The 26,167-nt window shown below is 40.2% G+C and overlaps 2 protein-coding genes across 6 annotated transcripts in view; both read right to left on the bottom strand.

Moving 5' to 3' along the window:
• Nucleotides 1-221: 221 nt before the first annotated feature.
• Nucleotides 222-14,298, bottom strand: LOC134648873 (cGMP-dependent protein kinase 1-like). Its single transcript, XM_063503453.1, has 11 exons — nucleotides 14,022-14,298; nucleotides 7,648-8,021; nucleotides 6,503-6,786; nucleotides 5,992-6,161; nucleotides 5,473-5,711; nucleotides 4,702-4,802; nucleotides 3,525-3,741; nucleotides 2,239-2,470; nucleotides 1,757-1,855; nucleotides 994-1,247; nucleotides 222-454 (listed from the first exon to the last, which is right to left on the bottom strand). The coding sequence occupies exons 1-11, from the start codon at nucleotides 14,115-14,117 to the stop codon at nucleotides 295-297; spliced, it is 2,226 nt and encodes a 741-aa protein (XP_063359523.1). The 5' UTR covers nucleotides 14,118-14,298; the 3' UTR covers nucleotides 222-294.
• Nucleotides 14,299-15,073: 775 nt separating this feature from the next.
• LOC134648876 (RNA binding protein fox-1 homolog 3) overlaps nucleotides 15,074-26,167 on the bottom strand; it is a 65,330-nt gene continuing 54,236 nt past the window's right edge. For 2 of the 5 annotated variants that reach the window (XM_063503456.1, XM_063503460.1), the window contains 8 exons: nucleotides 25,834-25,888; nucleotides 24,913-24,933; nucleotides 23,506-23,620; nucleotides 21,943-22,003; nucleotides 21,765-21,785; nucleotides 19,744-19,913; nucleotides 19,603-19,666; nucleotides 15,074-19,487 (listed from right to left, as the gene is read on the bottom strand). In XM_063503456.1, coding sequence (XP_063359526.1) covers nucleotides 19,443-19,487; nucleotides 19,603-19,666; nucleotides 19,744-19,913; nucleotides 21,765-21,785; nucleotides 21,943-22,003; nucleotides 23,506-23,620; nucleotides 24,913-24,933; nucleotides 25,834-25,888 — 552 coding nt within the window. In that variant the 3' untranslated portion in view covers nucleotides 15,074-19,442. Of the gene's footprint in view, nucleotides 19,488-19,602; nucleotides 19,667-19,743; nucleotides 19,914-21,764; nucleotides 21,786-21,942; nucleotides 22,004-23,505; nucleotides 23,621-23,667; nucleotides 23,771-24,912; nucleotides 24,934-25,833; nucleotides 25,889-26,167 lie in introns of all 5 variants that reach the window. The other 3 variants (XM_063503457.1, XM_063503459.1, XM_063503458.1) reach the window with 3 other exon arrangements.

Genomic DNA, 26,167 nt, shown 5'->3' with positions numbered 1-26,167 from the left:
TAATATCCACAATTTTAAAATATCAATACCTAATTGAATTAAAACCGCATAATATTCATTGTGTGGTGGATGAGTTTCGTTCTACCTTAATTGGGAGGTCCTAAACCTACAGGCTCTACTTAAACCCTTTATGTCCGCAGCAACATTGAAACCCTTTAGGTAAGCCCAATTCACGAAGTCGTCTGTATTCACATCTTATTTCAAGATTTTTCTAATCTAGATGACATAAAGAGCTGACCCGCTTCAGTAAAGGGCCTAATAATATTTTTATTCACACATAATAAACAGTTTGTTCTAGAACTCAAGGTCCCAGCCGGAAGTTTCATCCGGAGGTAGTTTCTCCTTGGGGTACTTCTCGAAGTTGGAGAGGTCGGTGGGGCTGGCGACGCGCTGCACGAGCGGCGCCTTCAGCTTGCGCTCGCGCAGCGCCTCCCAGTCGAACCCGAGGAACCATCTGAGAATAAATCAATCTTCGTTATACATTTATTTAAAGTTTCACGATTTTTACACATTATTATTTACTATACGGGACTTAAGGGGACTAGCGTATAATTAAGCTTGGAAATTACCACGAAATTACCTCTGTCTGAAGTTTCGAAGGCGACATTGACAGTTGACATTAACATGAGCTTCGCGAGTTTTTAGAACTCTCGATCTTGTTTAATTTGGAATACTATAACGATATCATCATCATCATCATCTTCCTCGCGTTGTCCCGGCCTTTTGCCACGGCTCATGGGAGCCTGGGGTCCGTTTGGCAACTAATCCCAGTAATTGGCGTGGGCACTAATAGTTTTACGAAAGCGACTGCCATCTGACCTTCCAACACTATAACGATATATTATTATGTATATTGATAGGATTGTCTCTCAGTCGGCACACAACACTCATGATGTCTGGTTTTTCAATGTATCCAAGCGTAAACGAATATCGTCGCTAACAAAGCGACGTTGATGATAATGATAAAAAGTCCTTTTGGGATAAAAGTCATACTTGTGATTCTTAACGTCCATCATCTTCTTCAAGTAGCCAAGCCGCTCGGCCGGCACGGCGCGGCACAGCTTGCGCACCAGCATCTGCGCGGACTTGGGCACGCGCGGGTGGAAGGGCACGGCGTCGATGCCGCGCAGGATCAACGTGTACGTCTTCATGTGGTCGCTGCCGGCGGCGCGGAACGGCGGCTTGCCCACTAGCAGCTCGTAGATGAACACGCCGAGGGCCCAGCAGTCCACGGCGCGGTCGTGGCCCTGATACATCAAACGAGCTGTAGGTATCTATATGAGCTCTTGGTACTGAAGCTGAAGTCATATCTAATTAGATATAAGATTAGTTATTAAGTTGATTTACGCAAGGACGGAAATACAGTGCAATCTCATCGAGTTTGGGTCGATTAAAATCTCGATGAGTAGGCGGTTCATACTGTGTGTGAAAAACATAGTCGTAAACAAAGTTTTTTTACTCAACATTTTTGATCACGACTGTTTTGTGGCATGCACTTATATTTTGGAGCGTTGAGAGGGATCATTATTACGTTTCAAGTACAGGTATGTAGGTCGAATCGCTGGAAATGGTATAATACCCTCTCGCAAGGTTTGATTTGAAAGCAACAGATAAATATACTCAATTAAAGTAGGTATTAAAATTGTTGTAAAAATAAATGTTTACCTCCCGGCAGTGAACAGAAACGATTGACGTATTTGTAGTCTTTACTGCCGCTTGCAGCAGCAGCACGAGCAGTATCGTACGGGTATCTTACCTTATTAAGCACTATTTCTGGAGCAACGTATTCGGGCGTGCCGGCAAAAGTGTACGTCTTGATATTTGGGTCAAGTTGCTTCGCAAATCCGAAGTCGACCTACAAATAACAACCGTATTTAATGAAAACGATAACGTTGATTACATATGACATAGTCGTATGGCTCCTAAAGGGTGAACGTATTAGGTCATTCATTCCTCGTCTTTACATTTGTTTCCAAGACGGAAACCTAGGCACTAAATATTTTACACAATGGGTTAATGTAGGGCAACTGGGACGCAGATATGTGGCGGAACGAGCACGCAGTTTCTAACTCATACCCGCGTCCCTTAAATTGTCCTACAACAATTTGGAGCATACTTGCGCTTACGCTTGCGCATAGGTGTGTTCGGTTTAACTGAAACAGCTTGTAATACCTATATAAGTAATATTCCAAACATCTGTAAAAAATTTAATTCCAGAATGAGCATAAATTCACTTACCAATTTAATATACCCCATTCTATCAAGCATCAGGTTCTCGGGTTTCAAGTCCCGATAGACGATGTCCTTGGAGTGCAGGTATTGGAAGGCCTCGACGACGCAAGCCGCCATGAACCGCGCAGTAGCCTCCGGGAAGAACCGCTGCTTCTGCAGGATGGTCCACACCTCGCCGCCGAGGACCGGCTCCATGAGGAAGTAGATATATTTGTTGTCTTTGAATGTGCGGTATAATCTAAAAGACATTGTTAATATTAGGCCATAATGTGTTATGCTAAACAGGGTCGGTAGCATAGCATAGAGAAACAAGTTAGCTATAGTGCTCACTGCATACAACTGGTTATTAGCCCGAAAGCTTGTCATAATGAAGACATGGCGAGTAAGGGGACAGAGGGAAGAGCAAGCGAGGGGGTGAATACCAAGTTTTACAACGGACGCCCCCCGCCCGCTCCTCCCTCAGTCCCCTTTAGGTACTCGTCATGCTTTCATTATTTCAAGCTTTCGGGCTGATAGCCAGTTGTATGAAGTGGAGTGCGCACTCTATGCTTACGTATTTCTCTATGTCGGTAGTGACCCTGCTTACGAAGCAGGAAGTCCCGGATTCGAATTTATTTGTGTGTTTATCACTAATATTGGTCCATTCATAGTTCATTATCAGCAACGCAGGCTTCGTCAAGTGCTTACGAAAACAAATCAGCTACAGAGGCTTCGTCACCAACTGGGTTTGCACGACGGATCCGAAATGTATGGGAATATCCGTGGATCCGGATAATTTCATACATTTCGGAACCGGATTGCAAACCCTATCACAAACTAACAAATAGGTTTGTCATGGAGTGAAGATGCATTGGCCCATAACATTTTACAATTCATAGTCTCTGAATAATGTCGCACGCATTGCAATTTCTCTAGACTTTTGGCGATGAGCCAGATCATAAACAAAGTCTGGAAATTTTCAAGGCAATGCGTCGTTTGGGGAAATGTGGTCTAAGTGCTTCAGTTACAAACATACATTATACCTATATATATCATTTCATCATTTGCTCTCCTAATTTCATTGAATTTTTAACCAATGTTTGTTAGGTGTCCGTTTGAATTGTATTATATTTAGTACCTAGGTTATTTTATTAATTGCGCAAAAAATATCACCATATTAACCTTACCTCTTGAATCACTATCACAAAAAACCGCATCAAAATCCGTTGCGTAGTTTTAAAGATCTAAGCATACATACAGACAGACAGCGGGAAGCGTCTTTGTTTTATACTATGTAGTGATCTGATGATTACCTGCAAATAAAGGGGCTGTTGCAGACCATCATGATGTTCTTCTCGTTGTAGGCGTGCACCTGCTGCTGCTGCTGCACCATGTCCACCTTCTTGAGGCACTTGAGCGCGAAGGTCAACTTCGGGTCGCGCTTGTACTGCACCAGCTCCACGCGCCCGAACCCGCCCACGCCCATCGTGCCCACGATCTCGAGCTCTTTTAGCTCCACGTATTCAAATTCTGATAAAAGAAAGCATGTGATACTCGTAGACCACATAGAATGGCGATGCGAGCAGGGTACGTGTCGCCGCGGGGTTTTGAGCAAACACTCGCATGCTACTCGCCCGCGCTGACCGAAAATGAAGTAAACATGCCTTTTTGCGCCACAATAACGTGCAGATTAAGAAGCCAGACGTCAAATCTGTTTAAAGGAGGCGTATCCATTCACCACGCACACAAGGCGCTAGCTAGCTTTTAGGAGAGGAACGAGCGGCGACACCGGTTCCGATACTAACTGTGCGCGATAGCCATTCTAACCTCTTTAATATGTTCTGTGTCGTAGACCATGCCATTACAATATACACAAAACGCAGGTAGGTAGTTACCTTACCTACCTTTTTAAATTCAATAAGTGGATAGCTATTAACAAGAATCGATATAATTTTTACAACTAGGTATATAGGATTTTTGCAACTAGGTATAATATATTAGTACCTACCTAATTAACACAGATTTCTTAAAGTATAGGTCTCCAGCACGTAGTAGTAATATTATATTCTCTTTATAGGTATCATCAATCTAAATATTCCAGAAGGCACCTATTTATTTGATTAGGTTAAAATAATTTGCTAATTAACAGACATTTACAGTCATTTGGCATGCAGGTCTCTAACGAGAGAAATGTTAATACAATCGGTAACAACCACTGCAGCGGAAACGCCTTCTAAGAATATTAATAATTATCTACGTGGGATTAAAGCAGCTTCCTTAATTAAGGTATTGGACGTTTTGTCTGCTTACAAAAATGTTGCATTGTATTTATGAATAGGCTAGGTACAGTCAGCAGTAGAAGTTGATGGGCAAGGTGTTCAACATTACCTAGACACGCTCTTATTCTCTTAACAATAAAGTCGCGCCAAGATCATTTTGAACACCTCGCCCGCTTAGCAACTTCTGCTGCTGACTGTACGGTAATCATACCGCTCTTAACTTGAGATGATTTTCTTTGCTCCAGTGGTGGAGGGATGGAATGCCTGATATTCTTTAATTCGTCTAAGTTGCCGAGGAGTTCCGTGAAGGGTCTGAGGAATAAAATAAAACAATTGGTAATTTAAAAGTACTTACAGCAAAGTAGAACAATCATGGTAATGTTAAGTAGATTTGGCGTGAATACGGCGTGAATTTGGTTACCCACACGCTGATCCTTGACTTTATTTAGACTGTTAGTGTTGTAGGTACTCGATAGGCTCGAAAACTTGGCAGAGCAACAGTCCTCGCAAAGCAAGGTCTAATTGCCGAAGCAGTTACCACACTAGAGCTTGCCTACGCACTTACAAGCACACGCCCTCGCATTGTTTAACACATTCGGTGCGGCAGCGCGAAACCAAACTTACTGCCAGTGCGTTACGAGTCATATACTTCCCGTATTGAGAAAGCCAAATTTGCGGCACAACCTACATTTTCCCGTACCATGTCCTGACTTTAAAGGTCCCTACAGACCTGAAATGTTATCGATTTAAACTAAAAGTCATTCTGATCAATAGACTATATCCTTGTGTATATACAGCTGCCGTCGCCCGCGGATTTGTATAAAATTCTAAAAAATATAGGCATTTTTCAAAACCCTTCATTTTATGGGAATTTTAACCACCGCCGCACCGGGGGTAAGACAAGCGCAGATAGTTGCCGCACCGGCGGAATGTCTAATACGGCCAAATGCTTCCCGTAACGCACCGTATTCGTAAACCTTACCCTCGCTCTAGTGTGAGGCACTCTACTCCGGGCGGCTCGGCGGTGACAGTGGCGAGCCGACGGTCCTCATGCAGCAGCGCCTGCTCGCCGAAGTAGTCGCCGCGGCGCAACGTGCCGACGCGCCGGTCGGGTTCCTCGCCCTCGCGCTTCGTCACCGCCACGGTGCCACCGCGTATGATGTAGAACTTGTCACCCCGTTCGCCTTGCCGCACGACCGCCGTGCCCGCTGAGAAGAACTCCTGAAATCGTAGATTGCAACCGCACCGTAACGTAGAGGCATGTTGCAAAATAAAATTGTGTCATGCACTGTTCTCCAAATTTAATAGCGCTGCCGAAGGAATTTTGTGTGCACCTAAATTGTGGTAATTGAATGTTCCTAATCCTTAACTTCGCAGAGTCAAATTTTGCATAGGTAACATACGAGTAATTACCTATCTGATTTATGTTGATGAAGGCGGAATATCAAGAATTACATTAATTCTTATTTGAGGAATAATTGAATTGATCATGTTTTCTTACCCTTTTAAGGAAGTCTGAGATCTTGGCGAGTTCGATGGGGTGTATGCCCTGCAGCAGCGGCACGGAGGCCAGGAAGCGCATGTTGTACTCTTGCTCGCGCCGCCCGCTGCCCACCATGATCTTTTGGAATACACGCCTCTCCAGCGTCCATACTTTGGCTTCTGTTATACCTGATGGATACCAAAAACATTGTCTAGGAATTGATTGACAATTGATTCGTTATTTAGGAATTTTATTTATTTAGAAACCTGTCTAGGAAAGCTTATCATTATTATACATTTTTAAAAGGTGGATTATGTTTGTTTTATAATAAATGCAAAAAGTTTATGTTATCTATAGGAAAAACAATCCACAAAGAGAAATACTCTGAAAGAGATTGTCATAATTATCTTAGCAAGCCTCGTCATTGCACCTCTTTCACTTGAAGTGTAATCAATTAGATTAAAGGGGATTTATTGAAACATAAGAATGCGAGATAGTCATAAGTATTCATAACAAACTTATCACTTACATCGTATCGACGCAAATCGTTTAGCTTTATACAAGATAGCGAGTTCTCCGAACGCTTCTCCAGGCCCAAAGTTCTTCACAACCTGCCCGCCTTTTAGAACCTCGAACTGTCCTTCGGCAGACACGTATAGATGACTCCCGGACTCGCCCTCACGGATTATTAGACTGACGGCCTGGAACACCTGTGGGCTCATCGCTTCAACCACCATCGTTAATAGTTCTTCGTCCATCAAGTTCTTTAGGAAGTCATTGGCCATTATTGCTTTTTTTATTTGTTCGGCAGATCTGTAAAACAGAAATTCCACTTTGAATCCAGACTATAACCAACAGCTAGCGCTCTAGGCGTCTCTATACAAGTGGAGAGATATTTAAAGAAGAGCTTGATTCACGGTGCGCCTAATCCCATATATTCTTGAAGAAATAGTATCTAAGCCAAATGAGCAGCCAGAGAAATCTGTATAGACCACACCAGCGTTGGTGAAGGCCGTGAAGGGGGTACCTATTGTTGAAGGGGATTTAACATTATATGTACCAGGGATACAGGGATATCCCATTTTAACAATAGTGGCCATATGCTAATGTAGCACGAATAATTGCTTATCGAAAAAAAAAACAAACGTACCTACTTAGAAACGTGCTCTAGAGAAGAAACGTTTCATTTTCTGCACACTTTTTAGAACAACATCGACCCACATTCAGAGCATGATAAATTGGCCAAGTGCGAGTCGGACTCGCGCACGGAGAGTTCCGCACCATCAACAAAAAATAGCAAAAAAATCGTGTTTGTTGTATGGGAGCCCCCCTTAAATATTTATTTTATTTTATTTTTAGTATTTATTGTAATAGCGGCAACAGAGATACATCATTTGTGAAAATTTCAACTGTCTAGCTATCGCGGTTCATGAGATACAGCCTGGTGACAGACGGACGGACGGACGGACGGACAGCGAAGTCTTAGTAATTGGGTCCCGTTTTTTACCCTTTGGGTACGGAACCCTAAAAATATTATTTGATTATTAATTTGAAGGACTATCTTGCCTGCGAAAGCAGGCTAGTCTAAACAGTCTATGTGTAAGCCTCTTCGTAATCAGCATTCTGCTAGAAGGAGGTAGAGCTTTTTTAAGAACATAAATTGTGTTTTCTTACTTTTCATCCTTTTCATATTTCATGTATTGCAGGTCGACACTGGCGCGCGACGTGTCAAGCGGCGCGTGCGGCGCGATGATGCCTCTCTTGCGCTCAATGCGCTGCGGTTCAGCGTGCGCTGGTCTGGTTATGAAGTCCGATACAGTTTTCATATCTGTGCTGCTATTACTTCTACTATTCATTTCGAAATCTGAATCCCTGCTGTAGGTGGTCCTCCCGCTTTGTATGCTCATGTAACTAGTGGTGGATTTCTTGGGGGACGTCCCTGGCTCCTGCTGTGGGACTTCATCTTGTTGTGGCTGATGCTCCGCAGTGCCGTTTGGGACGTTGCCGTTAACGGTTGGCATTGGCACATCGACATTGTCAGTCAATTTCTGGAAAACAGGTATGATTAAGATGTAGATTAAGACACCTCACCGGGGCTTGATAATATCTCCTATTCCATGATAAAAAACTTACCCGATAACGCAAAGTACATTCTTTTAAAACTGTTTAATATGTTTTTAAGTACCGGTTTTGTACCAATACAATGGCGAGATATTAATGTTATCCCTATACCTAAACCCCATTCGGAATCCTTACGACCTATATCGATGATGTCCTGCTTATGTAAATTGTTTCATATTATTATTACGAATCGCATGGAATGGTATGTGGAAAGGAAAAACATCTTATCGCAATACACCACTGGTTTTAGAAAATGTAGATCGACCTTAGATAATTTAACTTATTTAGTATCGAAAATTCAAACCGGTTTCGCGGATAATCAGCACACAATAGCATGTTTTATAGATGTGAATAGCGCATACAACAATGTAGATGTTTATTTCCTGTTAGACATACTAGATAAAATTGGAGTTGGGTCAAAAATATGTCTGTATGTTTGGAATTTTTTGAAACACAGGAATTTAAATATATTGATAAATGACAAATCGGTTATATGTAGAAGTACCAGTCAGGGCCTAGCACAAGGGGATCCTATGTCACCTTTTCTTTTTAATTTAGCAACCTTAAACATATGTAAGACCCTAAAAAATTACGAGGATATACACGTCTCACAGTACGCAGATGACTTTGTTATATTTATTACGGGTAAGAAACTAGGCGAGAGTGTACAAAAACTGCAAACCGCGCTTAATACCTTTTCAGTGCTATTGTCTTGTATAGGGTTGGACATTTCGACATCTAAAAGTAAAGTTTGCGTTTTTAAAAGAGGTTTCTTGAGGGATCCCATCCGTCTTAAAATAAATGATATACCCTTAGAAACAGTAGACGACATAAAATATTTGGGCCTTTGGCTAGACCGAAATTTAAAATGGAGCAAACATATAAAGGTTATTGTAGAAAATGCTTTCCGATTTCTAAATGTTTTTAAAGTTTTAGCGGGACCTGGGTGGGGTATGCACCAGACTTATTTAAGGAGACTATATATTGCATCTATTCGTAGCAGAGTGGACTATGCCAGCTTTCTATACGATACTAGTACCAAAAAAAGTTTGAGTAGGTTAGATAAACTGCAGAATCAGTGCATGCGTACAATAGGGGGATTCATAAAAAGTACGGCAATACACGTTATGGAATATGAACTTCACCTCCCACCGCTTTATATCCGTAGATTATACCTGGCGGGTAAATACTGGCTCAAGTCGAAGTCTTTCGATCACGCTGAAAATATTGATATTGTAAACCAGCTGGCCGTGAGCACTCAAAACCGGTTCTGGAGACGGAAAAAGAAACCATTGTTAGTAGAAACACACGAGTACCTCAAATCGAAAGAAATGTATTCAACTAACCAATTAGAGATATTTTCCTTAAATACGTGGGTCAGCGATATAGATTTAACCGAAGTTCTAAAGTTTAATATTAGTAACATAAATATACCTAAACGTCAATGTGACCCAGTGAGTTTAAGAAAATCATGTACGGACTTTATAACATCGACTTACTCAAATTATTATCACATTTATACTGACGGTTCTAGGGATACCGGGGATTCCGGTCTGGCTATGTTTGATCCTCAAATAAATAGTAGTATTAAGTTGCGGTTGAAGGTCAAAACGTCCTCTATGAATGTTGAATTGCTGGCAATTGCAGAAGCCCTCTCTTACATTGAGTCGTTCGAAACGGGTAGCTTCGTGGTATTTACAGACTCAAGAAGCGGTTTACAACACTTGGCTCGATGCACCTCGAACTATCGAGGCGCACCGATAGCCTATAGTATATTAAGGTAAATTCGTAACTTGCAAGCAAATAAAACAGTCATAGTTTTACAATGGGTACCATCACATATTGGGATACCGGGCAACGAGGAGGCAGACCGACTCGCTAAAGAGGCGGCAACGGACGGACCGGGTACTAGGTGGTTGCCATGCCATAATGATCTTTTGTATGGAGTGAAACAGAAGTGCTTTGATATGTGGAAAGAATATTTTAATGAAAGATCGCTAAGCAAAGGTATCTGGTATCGGACTATACAACCCAATCTGCTACGGACCCCTTGGTTTGTAGGGTTAAATATGGCCAGATCGGATATTGTTACTGCTCTCAGACTGCGTTCCGGACACATACCATTAAATAGTTTCGGATTCATCATGGGTAAGAACCAGTCTCCAAACTGTACCGAATGTGGGGTAAAGGAAGATGTGTTCCATATCTTGGTTGAGTGTGTCCGAAACGAGGCTGAGAGGGTAAATTTCATGCAAAAATACAATTGTAATTTATATGACATAGGTGAAGCTAACATAATTTTAGCCTTCCCACAATCAAAAAAGGCTATGAAAATATATGAAATTGTTAACCTAGGCATTAAGCGTAGATAATAAGAGTTGATTTGTTTTGCTATGTCACAATAAGGGTGACATTTTCAATTGTGAAAAAACCCTTTTTTCTTTAATAAAGATTTAAAAAAAAAAAAAAAAAAAGATGTAGGTAGTTACACTATATAGTTAACTACTTTTAATGCTTGTAGGTATATCGGTACTCGGTAGGTAAGCTAATATTCTTTATTTATTAAAAAAAAGCAGGCAACAAGGCCCATATTACAAATACCTTACAGACTAAACATATACATAGGTACATATAGGTAATATTGACGACCGGTCTGGCCTATTAGTGGGTAGTGAGTTAGTGACCCTGCCTGTGAAAGCCGATATCGATGGTCCCGGATTCGAATCCCGGTAAGGGCCAATGCCCTTCACACATAAATCAATATTTGTGTGATGAGCACAGATTTTGTTCCTGAGTCATGGGTGCATGTATATGTATAAGTATGTATAACGTCTGCTAGCACCCATAGAACAAGCTTTGTTTAGTTTGGAGCTAGGTTGATCTCTGTATGCCGGCTGTACACACTCGTAGAGACACCAGGCCGAGAACGAGTGTGTACATAATACTGCTCTGTTCCCGTCTCACGCTTATCCAATTGGGTCGGAGCGTTGACGAGACTCTCAGCGAAAGGCTATCGACGAGTGTGTACAGATGTACCCTGATATTTATTTATATTATTTATTTACCTATAAGTACTGAGTCAACGAACCGTACGGACCAAAAATGAGTCATTAAACGCCGTCCTGTATTGTATTTTGTGTAGTCGACCGTTAAGCGACGAAGGGCAGACTATACGAATTACAATATAAACGGATATAAATCCTACGTGTAAACACGTTACTACCTACACAGAATACCCAGTAATTAATTGTTTTATACTTATCTCATATCTTGCTCTGCGATCGTGTCAATTATATCTGGATCTTAGATAGTTTTTTTTTTCATTAGTTTAATTACAAATGCAAACAGGTATGTCGAAATATTAAATACTAGCAAGTCTAACGAGAACGACTGGAGAATCTTAGCTATTTCCAACAAAGAACAGTGTTTACCTTCGCTCTGGCAGTGGTCAAAACAATCTCGCACTGAACGGAAATATTCAATGGATTTGTTACGATTTGCTTCATATTGCAGTGATTTTTAACGTTCTTATCTAAGTTTAAGATAATTCTATCATTAATAGCTGTCATTTAAATAATTTAGATTAGCTAATATTTTTACTCGTAGTGTCGGTAGTGATTTACTAAAAGGAACGTAATTCATAAAGCTGACCTAATGTGTGATAAAGAGGTAGATAAAAATTAAGGTATTCAAATTTTAAAGATTGCCATGTCGCATTCTGTAGATACTCGTAGGTTTCTACAAATGTAATTTCATGTTACCTGTTACAGTTTTGTAACAGGTAACATGAATGTATGTTTCATGTTACAGTTTTGTTGATTACAGGTTGAAAACATCGTGCCCTCGAATTTAACAGCCGAACTTGATGGTGCTATACCGCGTCATATACTATTTGTGGAAACTGAAGTGTTAAATGTCAAGTTTTGACAATCTAATGACCGCAAAATGCGGATGATGCATCGAGGCGTACAGCAACATCTACTTCAGCGGTCAAATTCGAGGCACGAATTTTTTTCAGTATTGACAATCACATACATACAGACGTGAAAAGTATACTAGTATAAGCAATTCAAAGGCGTCGTACTACCTACTTTTCCTAGATTATATACCTACCCAGGTCATTTTCCTTGCTTATTTGAGGGATTTTATGTCTGGGCTTTTCCTCTCTTATCAGTCCCATATTTTAAACAAGTAGCTATAAGTATTTATTGTCTACGACTACTTATGACAAACAGATAAAGAATAAAAAATCATGCCAATGAATCCTCTATATGCCGAAGTACCTAACTAGATACCTACTACCGAAATTATTCATGAAAAAAATGATATAGGCTTCTTAACTGATGAGGTCAGCCTAATGTGTTGGCAGGTACGAGGGGCGTTCAAAATATTCTCGGTATTGATATCTTACAACCTCTTCTAAAATTTCTTTCGTTACTGGCCGCTAAGGTTTATTCATTGACATTAAAAAAAAATATAATTCGAACCGAGATGTTCTTTTGTTTTTCTGCAATTGCTGAACAAACATGAACATCATGTGGGAATTGACAATGTTAACTAAATTAGAACATCGATGCGTGATAAAATTCTTGACAAAACAGGGTAAAAATCAAAAAACCATAAAAGAGGAAATGGATTGTGTTTACCGTGAGTCTGCTCCTTCTTTATCTACCATTCAAAAGTGGTCAAGCGAGTTTAAACGTGGAAGGGAGAGTGTTGAAGACGACCCTAGACCTGGCCGGCCTGTAGTAGCTACTTCACAAGAAAATATTGATAAAGTGGAAAAACTTATATTGGAAGATGGTCGAGTGAAGGTAAAATCTATAGCACAAGTAACCAATCTCTCTATTGGTACCGTACATGATATTATCCATGACCATCTTAATATGTCAAAAGTAAGTGCAAGATGGGTTCCGCGAATGCTGACTCGGCTTCAAAAAGACATGCGTGTAGCTTGTTGTTCCGATTTTATTGACCTGTGCGGTGAAAATCCTGATGAGGTGCTGCAAAGAATAGTTACTGGAGATGAAACCTGGGTTCATCATTATGACCCAGAGAGTAAACAAGAGTCCATGCAGTGGCACATTAAGGGTTCAGCTCATCCCAAGAAGTTCAAGGTCATCCCTTCAGCTGGCAAGGTCATGGCCACGATATTTTGGGATTGTGAAGGAGTATTACTGATCGATTATAAAGAAAAAGGTGTAAATATCACAGGACAGTACTACGCTAACATTCTACGTCAATTAAAGGATGCAATCAAAGAAAAGAGGCGAGGAAAGTTAACCAAAGGTGTTATGCTTCTGCATGACAACGCCCCCGTCCATACTGCTCATATTGCCAAGGCAGCTATTGTTGAATGTGGGTTTGAAACTGTTACTCACCCACCGTATAGTCCGGACTTAGCCCCCAGCGACTTCTTTTTGTTCCCCAATCTTAAAAAGGATCTGCGTGGAAATAAATTTTCCGATGATGAAGCATTGAAGGCGGCAGAGGAGGAGCATTTTTACACCAAAGATAAAAAATATTTTTATGCAGGATTAAAAAAAATAATTGATCGATCTTTTAAGTGTATGAACATAGGGGGGGAGTATATTGAAAAATAAAAATATCAAACTTTTCGTACTTGTTTGTTTTCATTCTCATACCGAGAATATTTTGAACACCCCTCGTATGTAGGTACATATATTAAAATACTTGAAAACTCAAATGTTGCTGTTTGAATTTTCCGCAGTTCTGTTTCACTACTTAGTTCCACATAACAATGAACACATCTATGGTCATGAAAATTAAATTACTTACCTATTTTAATTAATATTCACTTCATACGAAACACCTGTGCAAAGTTTGTAAAAGATAACATATTAAAAGCTATGTGATACCTAAAGGATGAAAGCAACACCACGAAAGTAAAGATGTGATAGACTTACGATAGTCCCACGTCGCACGTCTGGTTCGGCCGGTGCAGCGTTACTCAGGTTAAAGCCGCCTTTTGAGGTCCACCTGAACGGGGGACACAGCACCATGTTCGCAATATCAACGTCGGTTCAAGGTGAGCACGACAGCCTTACATCGTGGGTTGTGGCAAACCACGCACTGCGCGATCGGCGCACGAGCAAACCCTTATCGCGACTAGATTATCTTGGCGAACCGATTGTTTTAATTATTTATATATACTGAAGAATGATTAGGTACCATTATCAAAGAGCCTTGCAATGTTATCAGCCCTAATAATATTAATGAGTATCAGTCACAGGGAATTACCATTTGCTAGTATTTTTTTACCTCTTATAGCACAGTAAATAAGGGCAGTCGTGCGATTCTCTGCTTTCAAATGTGAATATTATATCTAATAGCTGCATCCCTTTCATTTGTAGATATGAGGACACATTTTTTGGCAGTACGTAAAAATAAAATAAGTAAGATAAGGTGTAATCGAAGTAATTTCGGAAATTAGGTAATCCCGAAAATTATTTAGAAATCCGTTTGTAATAAGAAATAATCCGTCCGGTGTAATAAGAATAAGAGTCCGTTGTCGGAATAATCCGACACTTTTTTTAGTGTTTTTTCCTTTCGGAATTACCCGAATACACCTTACCTACTAGGTAACGCGTGCTCACCTACATACATGAAATTATGTTAAAAATGGTTCGATTTCGAATCGTATATGAACGATAATAAAAATTGGGCCGTAGTTGTAGTACCTATCGGACTTTAGCTATAATCGCTATGCAATATTTACACTAATGCTTTTATTTATAGCAAAGAAAAATCTACTTTTTAATTTACTATATTGTAATTAAAATTTATGAAGAAAAATAAACTATCGGTGGTCATTGTCAATATGGTGAATAAGGTACTACCCATTGGTACAGGTACCTATATACCTAATGGCATTCGGCCCATTTATTCTCAGCTTATCAAAATAATTAAGGGGTTAGGATAGTGGTGGGTTGGGCGTATTCATAAATAAAAATGGAAATTCATACTATAATTTATTAATAACGTAAATGAGTATACAATGCCAAAGACTTAAAATTATTCACTTCATTCAATATTTCACAATTGAAAAGAATATTTACAATAAAAGAGAAAAATCAGCTTGCAATCTATTTTAAATTGCCACGCGGAAAACGAAAATCTAATTATTTTATCACAAATCTTATTAGGGAGCTCGCTGTGCACTCGGCTCGAGTATAATCAAAATCACTTGTCAATAGTACTGTGCAGCAATAAAACGTGCGACGAATCTATAAAATGTGCCAAACGGAAGACATTTATTATGTAACAAATCTATTGTAGGTTAGTTAATTTTAAAACATTTACGTTTAACATTAGGTATACGTACAACATACAGATACGGAAATTGAGCACGTTACTAGTATCTCAAATACTGGTCGTCGGGCGCGCGGGCGCGCAGGCGCACTCGGCGCAGGCGCGGCCCTTGCGCCGGCGGCGGCACTCGGCAGCGCACACTTCGCCACTGCCTTTAGGCAACTACTTACGAAAAATATAATCCGCGGCGAGCTTGCTTCCGTGTGGGATGCGAAGGCAACTAATATTTAGGTACGCTCACATAACACGTCGCGCCTGTGTCGCAAGCCACACGCTAACATAGCTCACGCATCCTCTCTAACTTAATGATTGACGATTAGTATGCGCTGCGTCCACCTGTTCCCTCGTTTAATAATAGAATTTATTGAACTCATAGACGTGCCGACCATAAGTATGGAGTGTCCGGGAGCTTCGGGCAGATCTACAAGTTCAATCTTAAATGTACATCAGCCATTTGGATACGTAGGCGTAATTACTAACCCTGCTAATAGAAATCTGAGTACGCTACTACTTAACTGATCAGCGTCCACGTGTGCAATTGACGAACAAGTGATACTTATAACTCTGGCTACGTTAACAATATTGGCCCGAAGGCAGAAATGAATCGCACAACATGCAGCGGTCGCCCGCCGATAACATTATTTACAAAGCACGTTAGAGATGCGTCCGCGCCCGGTGCCAAAAAACTCGCAAAGTAAGTTGGAATGATTTATATAGACTATTTTACGTTACTATTTCTCATCGGATACAAACAAGCATGCTACGAGTTACGTATAGGGTTATTCAAAGAGCATGTAGTTTTGAGAAAAGTTGTCCAGGTGGTGTAGGGGCGGAGGGGCGCGGGCGCAACTGTGTGCGTGCTCACAGTAACAGTAGTCATACTCGCTGCGCGCGATGCTGTTAGCAATCACCGACACTCGCTAACAACACTACTGATATGACCGTATTATGCACAATATAACAATTCGTTTTAGATCTAGTAACTACGGAATCGAAGCCATCGATATAATTTTGTGCACAGCATACGGAAACGAGAACAGTTTGAAATTCAACATCTCATAAAAACTGAGGAACAAATCGCGTTACAAAATACATATCATCCTTATTATAATGATCATATTTTATATTTATAAATTGTTCATGATGCTTTTTTTCTTTTCTTATTGTAGCACACTAACCATTTTGTCAGATATGTTATTTAAATTCAGATTTTCTCCACGTAATAACAATTTGGCTTAGATTACGAAACTTTCATATAAAACTAAGGACTTCTGTGATTTTCTAATAAGATCTCAAAAAATCATCTACAAATCTGAGAAAAAAATAAAGATAACGAGGCGAGTTATGAACGCGTATAATCGTAGTTAAATAAAACAACCTAAGATTTAAAAAAAACTGTCATGTACCAATATAATTTTGTTCATGATAGACGGTAAAGTAAAGCGAGAGTGCGCTCGCCCAGAACACGCCCCGTTAGCTCCAGACACTAAGTATAGATCAACATGTTTGTGACATCACTACGTCTACATCAAAAAAATATAAAAATCATCCTCACGAATCACATGTACTTGTTCCTGTACTTTACATAAAAAATTGCATTAAACAATCAGTTACATTCAAAATCTAAGACCTTCCTAAAATTACGCATACACGCATGAGTATTCAGCAGTAAAGCACAAAACATTGTTCGAAGCTGCAACATGACTACAGTAATGATACATCCTAATGATTAATAATTAACTAATAATTGTAAATAGCCAGTGGCGCTAAAAGAGAGAATGTAAAATAACCGGCACTCGGAAAATATGACACAATATCGCTTAATTAATAGAACCAATAAAATAATATACTTAAAACGCGGTTTAGAAGGTAGGTACACAAAACTGGATTCTTAATTATCACATGAAACCTTTGCAAAAGCACCTTCAAATAGAATAATTACAAGGTAGATTGTGCGCGAAGGACTAGACCTCTAAGACCGAACTTGTCATGGTTGTTGCCGGCTAGCTACGCTCGCTACCGTGACTAGTGACAACTCACTACGCAACGGAGGGCGACTGTGGAGTGGACGCCCTATACTTAATGTGGATAATAATTAAAGCTATCTTCGCAGATGCTACTGCGCTCTTACATGGCTCTCCAAGTAGGTATCCCTTCTGCGGCAACACTTTCCTATATTATTTGATATGTTACTAATTCAATATGTAGTTAAAATGTGAAACGGCGAAATAAATATCGAGTTTGCTTAGAAAAAGTAACTAAAATTGTTCATGGCAGTAGCTATTCGATTAAATATTCAAATTGAGAAAAGTCACATAGACAGGCTTAAAAATAAATAAAAAATAAAAAATCAGATCTACTGTTTGTGAGGTTAAATTAATAATCTAGATGGCAAACTACATGTGAACTCATTACGAATAAATGTGTGTCGTGGCTGGAAACGCCAGTTTTACACCTGCAAGCGGGTCTCGTATCGTATGGTAAGTTTCTACTCGAAGGTGCAAAACGTGGGCCTTATGAGTGATGCCGTGATTTTGCAGACTTTGTAAGTTTTTCTAACTGAAAGACTACTAAATCTATTGAGTGGAAATGAATGACACGAATGCTCCAATAGGTACGTATGAATCGATGGGTTTTTGTGCTTTGGTATAAAGTTTGAGCGAATTTACAATCCTAATTACATTCGATCTAAAATTTACGACGTCTAAAAGGGTTGGACCCAAACGCGTGTTTGATCAATAAAATGAAGATAAACCGGATAAAAATATTAAAACAGCGCTGTCAAAATTATAAACCGTTAATGAAAATATAGTGTAAACTAATTTACAAGGAGAAATCTCAATGATATGTAAGAGCTCGATGGAGCTCCCTTCTTCTCTTATACACTACAAGCGTTATGCCTACGATTACGATTCAATAAAATGCTATCATTTACAAACTAGCGATCAATAGTTACATTTTTGAATAAACAAAATGGGAAAGTAAATGTTTACGGAAGTTTGCGAAGCTGTACGCAGCGAGACCGAAACGTAGGAGGCCCCGCGGCGGCGCGAGCTCCAAGCGAGACGTTTACAACGCGTAACACATACTCGTGCGGGATACTTACACCGAGGAATCTCTACTACTATCCAAAATAAAGTTAACCATCAAAAAAGTACGTGGTAACTTTAGAAAAATATGTTGTAAAATAACAACCGAGTAGATGGCACCGCATTAAATTTGCACCACGAAACATTTTTTCAAAACAGTTCTAAAATGGTTATTTTTGCGCTTGTACCTACTTATAAAATAGTTTGAGTTTCTAAAGTAAAATATACTACGTAATAGATAAAAAAATCGACTTTAGGTGCCTGTAAAACAAGTTTTATGTTCAAATGTTCAGTAGAAAACTAAAATGTTACTGAGTTAGGTAGTTCCTACCTATATTAGCCCTATTAATTTTCAAGAAATTAAAAGGGTTTCAGCAAAATGTTAACATGTAAAGTAACAAGTCGAAATGGGATTGGGTTTCCATATTTACAATTTTCCTATGATATGCAAGTGCAAAGCTCACTAAATATCGTTATTACATGAAGTATTTTTCTATTGTCAATTACATATTAAGTGTAACATCTACACTAAATAATAACGTACATTATTTACCAATATAGGTAGCTTCACTCACCCGAGCGATAAGAGTAAAATAGGTTTCTTACAAGTATCAAAACCGTCGAATGCATCATTTTAGCTGCTCGCACTTGTATATGCATTACACGAACACAATAACAGCTGAACTTAATATACTATTTGTGTTAGAAAGTTTAATAATGACTTTGGTATCTTGAGTCCGCCCGAACGGCGGACGACTATGTTACCCAAGCTTGCTTGTACAGTAACCGGCTAGCTCTATTACTGTTTCCTTAATATATAATAAATTTATGTTTGTACCTTTACAAAGAGAGTCCATTGTCATGTTAGGGCAAAGGAAACGAAGGTAGATCCATATTCGAGTAAAAATCGTAATTTGTTCCACTGGCTTAATACGGCGCAAATCTGTTGTAGCCGCTTCGGTACACCGCCGTCTGGAAAACAACGACGAAGCATTGAAACATGACAGAACTATTGTAATAAACAAATAATAACCACTCTTAATAACGTGCTACTAAATTATGATTTCGATGACAGCTTGATACTGACCCCATAACCTGTGACTGGGCCGATGCTGTGGCCTAGGTACGGGTCTGCGTATTCTCTGCCGTATCTGAAAAGTAAAATATAAACATTAACATAAAAACACTCATATGTGATTGGTGCAATGGCCGTTATTGTGATACTCACGTGAGAGGCGTGAGCGCGGTGGGCTGCGGCGTGCCGCTGACGGCGGCGGCGGCGGCGGCGCGCGCGGCCGCGCCGTAGTTGGCGGCGGCGGCGGCCGCGGCGGCGTGCTGCGCCGACGTGAGCGGGGACTTTAGCAGCGGCGCGGCTGCTGCGGCCGCTGCTGCTGCCGCCTACATATACGAAGACCAACGTCAGAATGCTTCATGTAAAATGTATCGTGAATTACCAATACTGTATTAAGTATCAACAACAGCCCAACTCACGCATTTATTAACGATTTCAGTCTGTTAAGTCATTCTGTACCTCTATGATTTATATAGATTATACTTTATAGGAACGACATATTCGCATCCTAGAGGACACAGAGTCTTGTGCTTGTATCGACTGGATTAAATTACGCGACCCAATAACACATTCATTTTGCATAATGAATAGGACCTGCACCTGCACTTGCGGTAGCAACACGCCGCGGAGCGGACCGCAAAACATTGTAAGCCCCGTCTCCATATCGCGCGGCAAACCATCGAACATTGGCTCGCGAACGATATGGAGACGGGGCTTTACGCGCATGATTGTACTGTATACCTATACAAATCTGTAATGTAGCCGACGACTCCGAAACACTATTAGCTTACTAATTGCGCGAGTTGAACCGTTGAAATGTCATTCTTCATTGCTTCTAAGTACTTCCAAACAAACAAACACAGAACAATTATTCACATCCGCGCGTATTTGCAACTCTGTAAACCTACACGCCACTTTGATGAACGATCTTAAATATGGTAAGTGAACGAGTGTGTTGTTAAGCTGAGGCTCGACAACGTCGTATAATAAACTTGTATAATATAAAGAGATTTGATGAAAAAAACGCAAACGATTTATTTATCAATGACACATTACATAACTAAAAATATGGTAATTGGTAACAATTATATCGAATGTTAACAGTGAGCCCACAAGGAGGCAATATAAAACATAACTTTGGATTTTTCCGTTTAATGACTTTAACGTCCCGGTTTGACTGATGTAATAGAGATTTCGAATTGAGAGGATACTTTACCATGTCTACTGCTCGAAGATCACTCACCAGTCACTGTCTCTCGTTGTGAAACTTAAAAGCCCTTAGCTTACATGAGCCGTAAAGAAAAAGCCAGAATGCATAATTAAAGCACGTAAAACCATTTGTAACACAATACGTGGTAAATTACGAATGTGAGTGAGTTTTACACAATTGTCTAGACATGCAGCGTTCGTTTTATAGTCTACTGATGTAGTATTTTCTGCAGCAAAGAGCCGAAGGTGCTGGCTTACTCCCATCAGTTTATATTCAGTCGGACGTGGTCGACGTGGATCTTATTTTATACAACTGCTGGGAATAACCAAGCTGCTGACGGTATTACACGGCAGTCGCTAGTTCCCCGTTACCACACAAGTGAAGTAGGCTAGGAAACTTGCGAATGCGGTGTCGGATATTACGCGGACGAAAGGTAAGGTGTTGTTGCAGAAAATGTAGTAAGGTAATGAAACAAATGGTCATGCACTATTGATTGAAACAGGAATAATTAAATATAGACAAAATTATTCAAAGTTTACGATCACTAACATTCTTTTGCAAGTGCTACGTGGTGATGGTTAGTATACTTCGATAGTAGCAATTACGACTTTGTGGGCTCAATGTTCTACTCGGAGCATGATAAAAATTAGCCTCTGTTCGAGTCAATCCACAGCTGCAGCAAACGCGCAAAACTAAATCACCCACCACAATACCAAGGAACAAGGATAACTCAACAGCAGCCATCGTCTCGGTTACCACAAACACAATGTGCACCCTCAATATATTACGGTGGATTACCAACCAATAGGACCATACGAATAAAAAGGAGCAAACAAAATCCCAGCACTCACTCCACAATGATTTACATCTGACTTATACTAGCGTGGTGGTAACATGAATCAGGAAGCGATAGAGATACAGATATTGTCGCATATCGATCAAATTGAGCTAGAGGCGTGATCTTTACCTCGGCTGCCGGCTTCGCGGCCTGTAACAACACATGTATAGGTTCACACAACCTGCCACTCTGTCCGACTGACGCGGACGCGCCGCCGCCGGGGAGGCCCTCCACACACAACACACAATATATGGTGAAATAATGTTCATGTATGCCATAGTAAAACTCATGCAAGTGAATGTGTTACCTGAAGTCTGTAGTTGGAGTCAGCCGTCGCGGCTGCAGCTAAGAACGGGTCGTAATAAACACTGGAAATTAAAATAAAACATGATTAACTTGTTATATTCAACGGCATCGAGCACAAACATCGGCACGTTGTAAGAAATAAAGCTATATGCTACGTTGTGGTCCATAATATTTTATTCGCTTAGGTTAGATCGTCAGTGTAACTGTAAGCCTACGCGAATAGAATATATTATGTAATTGTAATTTCAGTTTATAAATATATATATTTATATGTAAAAAATAATTGATGTAGTTCTAGTTAGCTTCTCTAAATAAAGTAATGATTTAATAAAAATATGGCAAAACAGAAGTTATCGCAAAGGCTTCTACAAGAATTAACTACAACATCTATAAAATGTAGATCCACTTAGCTATAGAAAAGACTAGTAATATCTACTTTGAAAGAGTGCGTGAAAAAAGTTGTGAAGAGTTGCAATCTACCGTTCATGACAGTGCGTTAAGCAATCGTTCCAGTTAGTCGTTAGTTACACTTTCATCGAACGTAAAACACTAACTAGTATATGAGAAGTTATTTGTAACAATTATTGTAAAAACCGTCATACCAATACGAGGAAGGATAGAGCGGAGCGAGGAGCGGGGGTATTGGACTGGTAGCCATCAATCAGTGGTGGTGTTTGGGACGGATTGGCCGGGGTAAATTTGATGTCCTGTTATTGTAAAGTGCAATTTAATTTAATACGATTATCTTTAACATTCTCATTGCGAGTCAATCTCCAACAGTCTCAAGGCAAAGTAAATCTCCTACAGTAAATTACAAATAGTTTTTTTACAGTTAACTTTTTGGTGATAGTATGTCATGTAAAATTAACTTAACACTTCGGCGGCGGTACTTACGGTCATAGTCGTACTGCTAAAACTTAAAGTTTAATTTCAATTGACAAGTACGGCTATGGCCGTTAGCGCCGCGGACCGTGTTAAGGATGTAATTTTATGGGAAAAACCAAAAAGTAAGAGGATCAGGAAGGCGGAAGGACAGGTTAATGTTAGGTCAGCGGTGCAGGTGGCGGGTGCGGTGCAGGTAGGGTTACCAGATACACATTTAGAGTTTCCTGTCAAAATTCCTGATTTCCGAATATTTTTCCTGACATTCATATTTTTCACGACGACGGGGGGTGTCTAGCCGTTAGCAATGGCCATGTATACATATATATGTATGCTTGATTAAAGATTTGTTAATTAATAATTACGAAGTTATTGATAAGTTGAGTGGATCTCATAAGTGATTTGGTCTGAAACTGTAAGCTTACATTGTGTTCAATAAATAATAATAAATAATAATCTCATTTATTATTATTTTACTATGTTTTTGATTATTTAAGTATATAAAAAGGTACTTTATAATAAAGTCTATCAATTCAAAAAAATCCTGACATTTTCGTGTTCCGTCCCCATTCCTGACAAAAGGCTAAAATTCCTGACATGTCAGGAAAATTCCTGTCATCTGGTAACCCTAGGTGCAGGTGGCGGGTGCGGTGCGGTGCGGTGGGGTGGGGTGGGTACTCACTGTGCATACGCAGCGTGCAAGGGCGACGCGTAGGCGGCGCGGGGCAACACGTGGTGCGACAAGGACGGGTCGAGGGCGGCGCGGGGCTCGCGGCGCAGCACGGCGCGCGGCACGGCTACATGCAACACACAGACTACGGTGCAGACGGCGGGCATGCGTTACCTGCGTCGCTGCGCGGCGCGCGGCGCCAGCACCAGCGGCGGCGCGGGCGCGGCCGCCGGCGCCGCGCCCAGCCACGGCCACGACACGCCGGGGACCCGCAGCCCTGCGCACACCAGCGCGACCCACGTTACGCAATACGCGCCTGCCTCACCACACCACAAAACGCATGCGCGCTCCTCGGTATCACTAAACTCTCCCTATCTCACGACTCGATAGACCGGTTTTAGGTTAAGGTGACAGTCCATTTCCAACCGCAGCTGCACTACTGTTCATTTTACTATGGAAATTGACAGTAACAGCGACGCGTCCAGTACCAGTAGTGCAGCTGCGGTCAGAAATGGAATGTAACCCTTACTTAACCGTCGGTGTTAATTGTCATTTATCCTTAGTTGAGGTCTTAGTGTAAAACTGTTTTTTTTTTCTAAAAAGGGTCATTAAAAATAAGACGGGAACACTTGTAACGAGTTTATAGTGTTTTTTTTTTTCAGTTCAATTAAATTCAAATGTTTATTTTTGACTGAAATGCCCATAAAATAGATAATTTTTATTCAACTCTTAATCGTAACACCGTAACAAAAGACGCGAATAAATACAGCTCGCGCTTGTGATGTGGTGGTCTCGTAATACCTACATTCTTTCTCGCAATCGAATTCCTCCGGAACCGACGCCGTTTTCCTCGGCTAACCGATATTTTTTTAATTTCATTCGAGTGCAGTTTAAAGAAGCCAGTACGACATTATCCGACTAAAATCACAAATTATAAACAAAATCTAAATTGACTAAGTATGCTACCTATACTAGAAAGTAGAATGCAGTTCTAATTACAAGGCCAGTATATTAAATACCCTTCCCTCGGCTCGGCCGCAGTCGGGTAACGTTGGAATGTAATTCATTATTCACATAAAGGATGTCCGGGCCATGCCACATTACAGCTCGCCAGAGGTCACACACGGCACACGCGGGTCTGGGGCCGCGCCCGCATTACGCGAACACGAGTATCACACAAGTATGCAGCCGTTGACTTTCTGCTCTAAAGAAGCATGGCCGTGAGAGTAACTTTACAAATGACTTAAATTCAATTCGTGACATACAAGACTGCATCGAGCATTAGAACTAATCAACCACATAGTCCCACCACATTAAGTAAAGAAATCATGCTCGAATGATTGTTATGATAAAATGTAGACGCGTAAGCATTTTTATCGTCGAGGAAGAGGTGTGTACAGTATGTGTGCAAGATCTTACCTTCAGGCCACTGGACGCACACTGCAACAAATTAAAGCATGTTATGAAAGTGTTAACCATTTTCTTTTTTTTACCTAGCTATTTCTAACATTATAAAATTTCATTCACACTACATGAGTTATAAGTATAGGTGTCAGTGCAAAACTATATAGTGACGTTCATTCCAGTAAATGTTTACGTAATTAACATATATATTAATAGGTACCTACATATAGTCATTCATTGAGATGATTAACGTTAAACTAACAAGCTGTCTAATTGGTGGTGTACCTAATCCGCTCGCACACGAGCGTTAATTTGTCGCGGACAAGTGACACCGCCGCCGGAGACAGCCTTCAAGAACCATGTAAATGTGAGCAGTAATGTATTATCGTGTGAAGATAGCGCGATCGAGAGCGTTATTTAGGTTAGGAATGCAGTTGGGCAATGTGTTTATTAATAAACAAAGAGTAAAAGTCCGTAGAGTGCACGGATTGCGCTCGTCGGTGCATTGCGCAGCATTGAGGAGCGGGCCAGCCCAGACCGTCTCCGGCTGACAGTGGACTCGATCTCTAAATAGCATTCACCTAATTGCATTCAGACAACGGCACTAGCCAACATAAATATATTATTATGTACCTATACAAAGGTTACATTGACAACACTGATCTTTACAATTCGAGCTCTCTCACCCAGAGTGGGAACTGATCCATTTCTAGCTTGAATGACTGGATAGATCAAAAGAGAAATGCTCAGGATGGATTATGTTTTTTTATAGCTCAGATTAGGGCTAGGCGTTTTAGTCTAGTTATTTTGTGCATAACCGCTTGATGCACAAGACGAAAATATATTTTTTATTTATATTTATTTATCTATTAAAAATAAATTATTACGAAAATATATACAAAGTACTTAAAAATAATATTGTAATTCCTTGCTTACCGTTTGGTACTGTGGGAGGTTTCTTTGTCTGAACTCTTGCCGTCGCATTGTTAACCTGGTTTAGGAATTGAATACTAGATCAGAATACGTCTCTTGAAACTAAGATTGCAATAATGATATATTGGCTGATTTTTTAAAATAAATTAGAATGCTCAGAATAAATTATTATACGAAGTTGTAAAATGCATAGAAACAAAAACGATTTAAGACAATTTTTGACATCGCAAAAACATGAAAATACAAATACATAAGTACATAGTGGTGCTCGAAACCACGAAGCGGTTTTATTATAAATCAATTGATACATGGATTTGGGATTCGAACCCAACATAAA

This window comes from Cydia amplana, chromosome 6 (assembly GCF_948474715.1).
Source record: "Cydia amplana chromosome 6, ilCydAmpl1.1, whole genome shotgun sequence".
Taxonomy (NCBI): domain Eukaryota; kingdom Metazoa; phylum Arthropoda; class Insecta; order Lepidoptera; family Tortricidae; genus Cydia; species Cydia amplana.
This window is presented reverse-complemented; position numbering and strand designations above follow the sequence as displayed.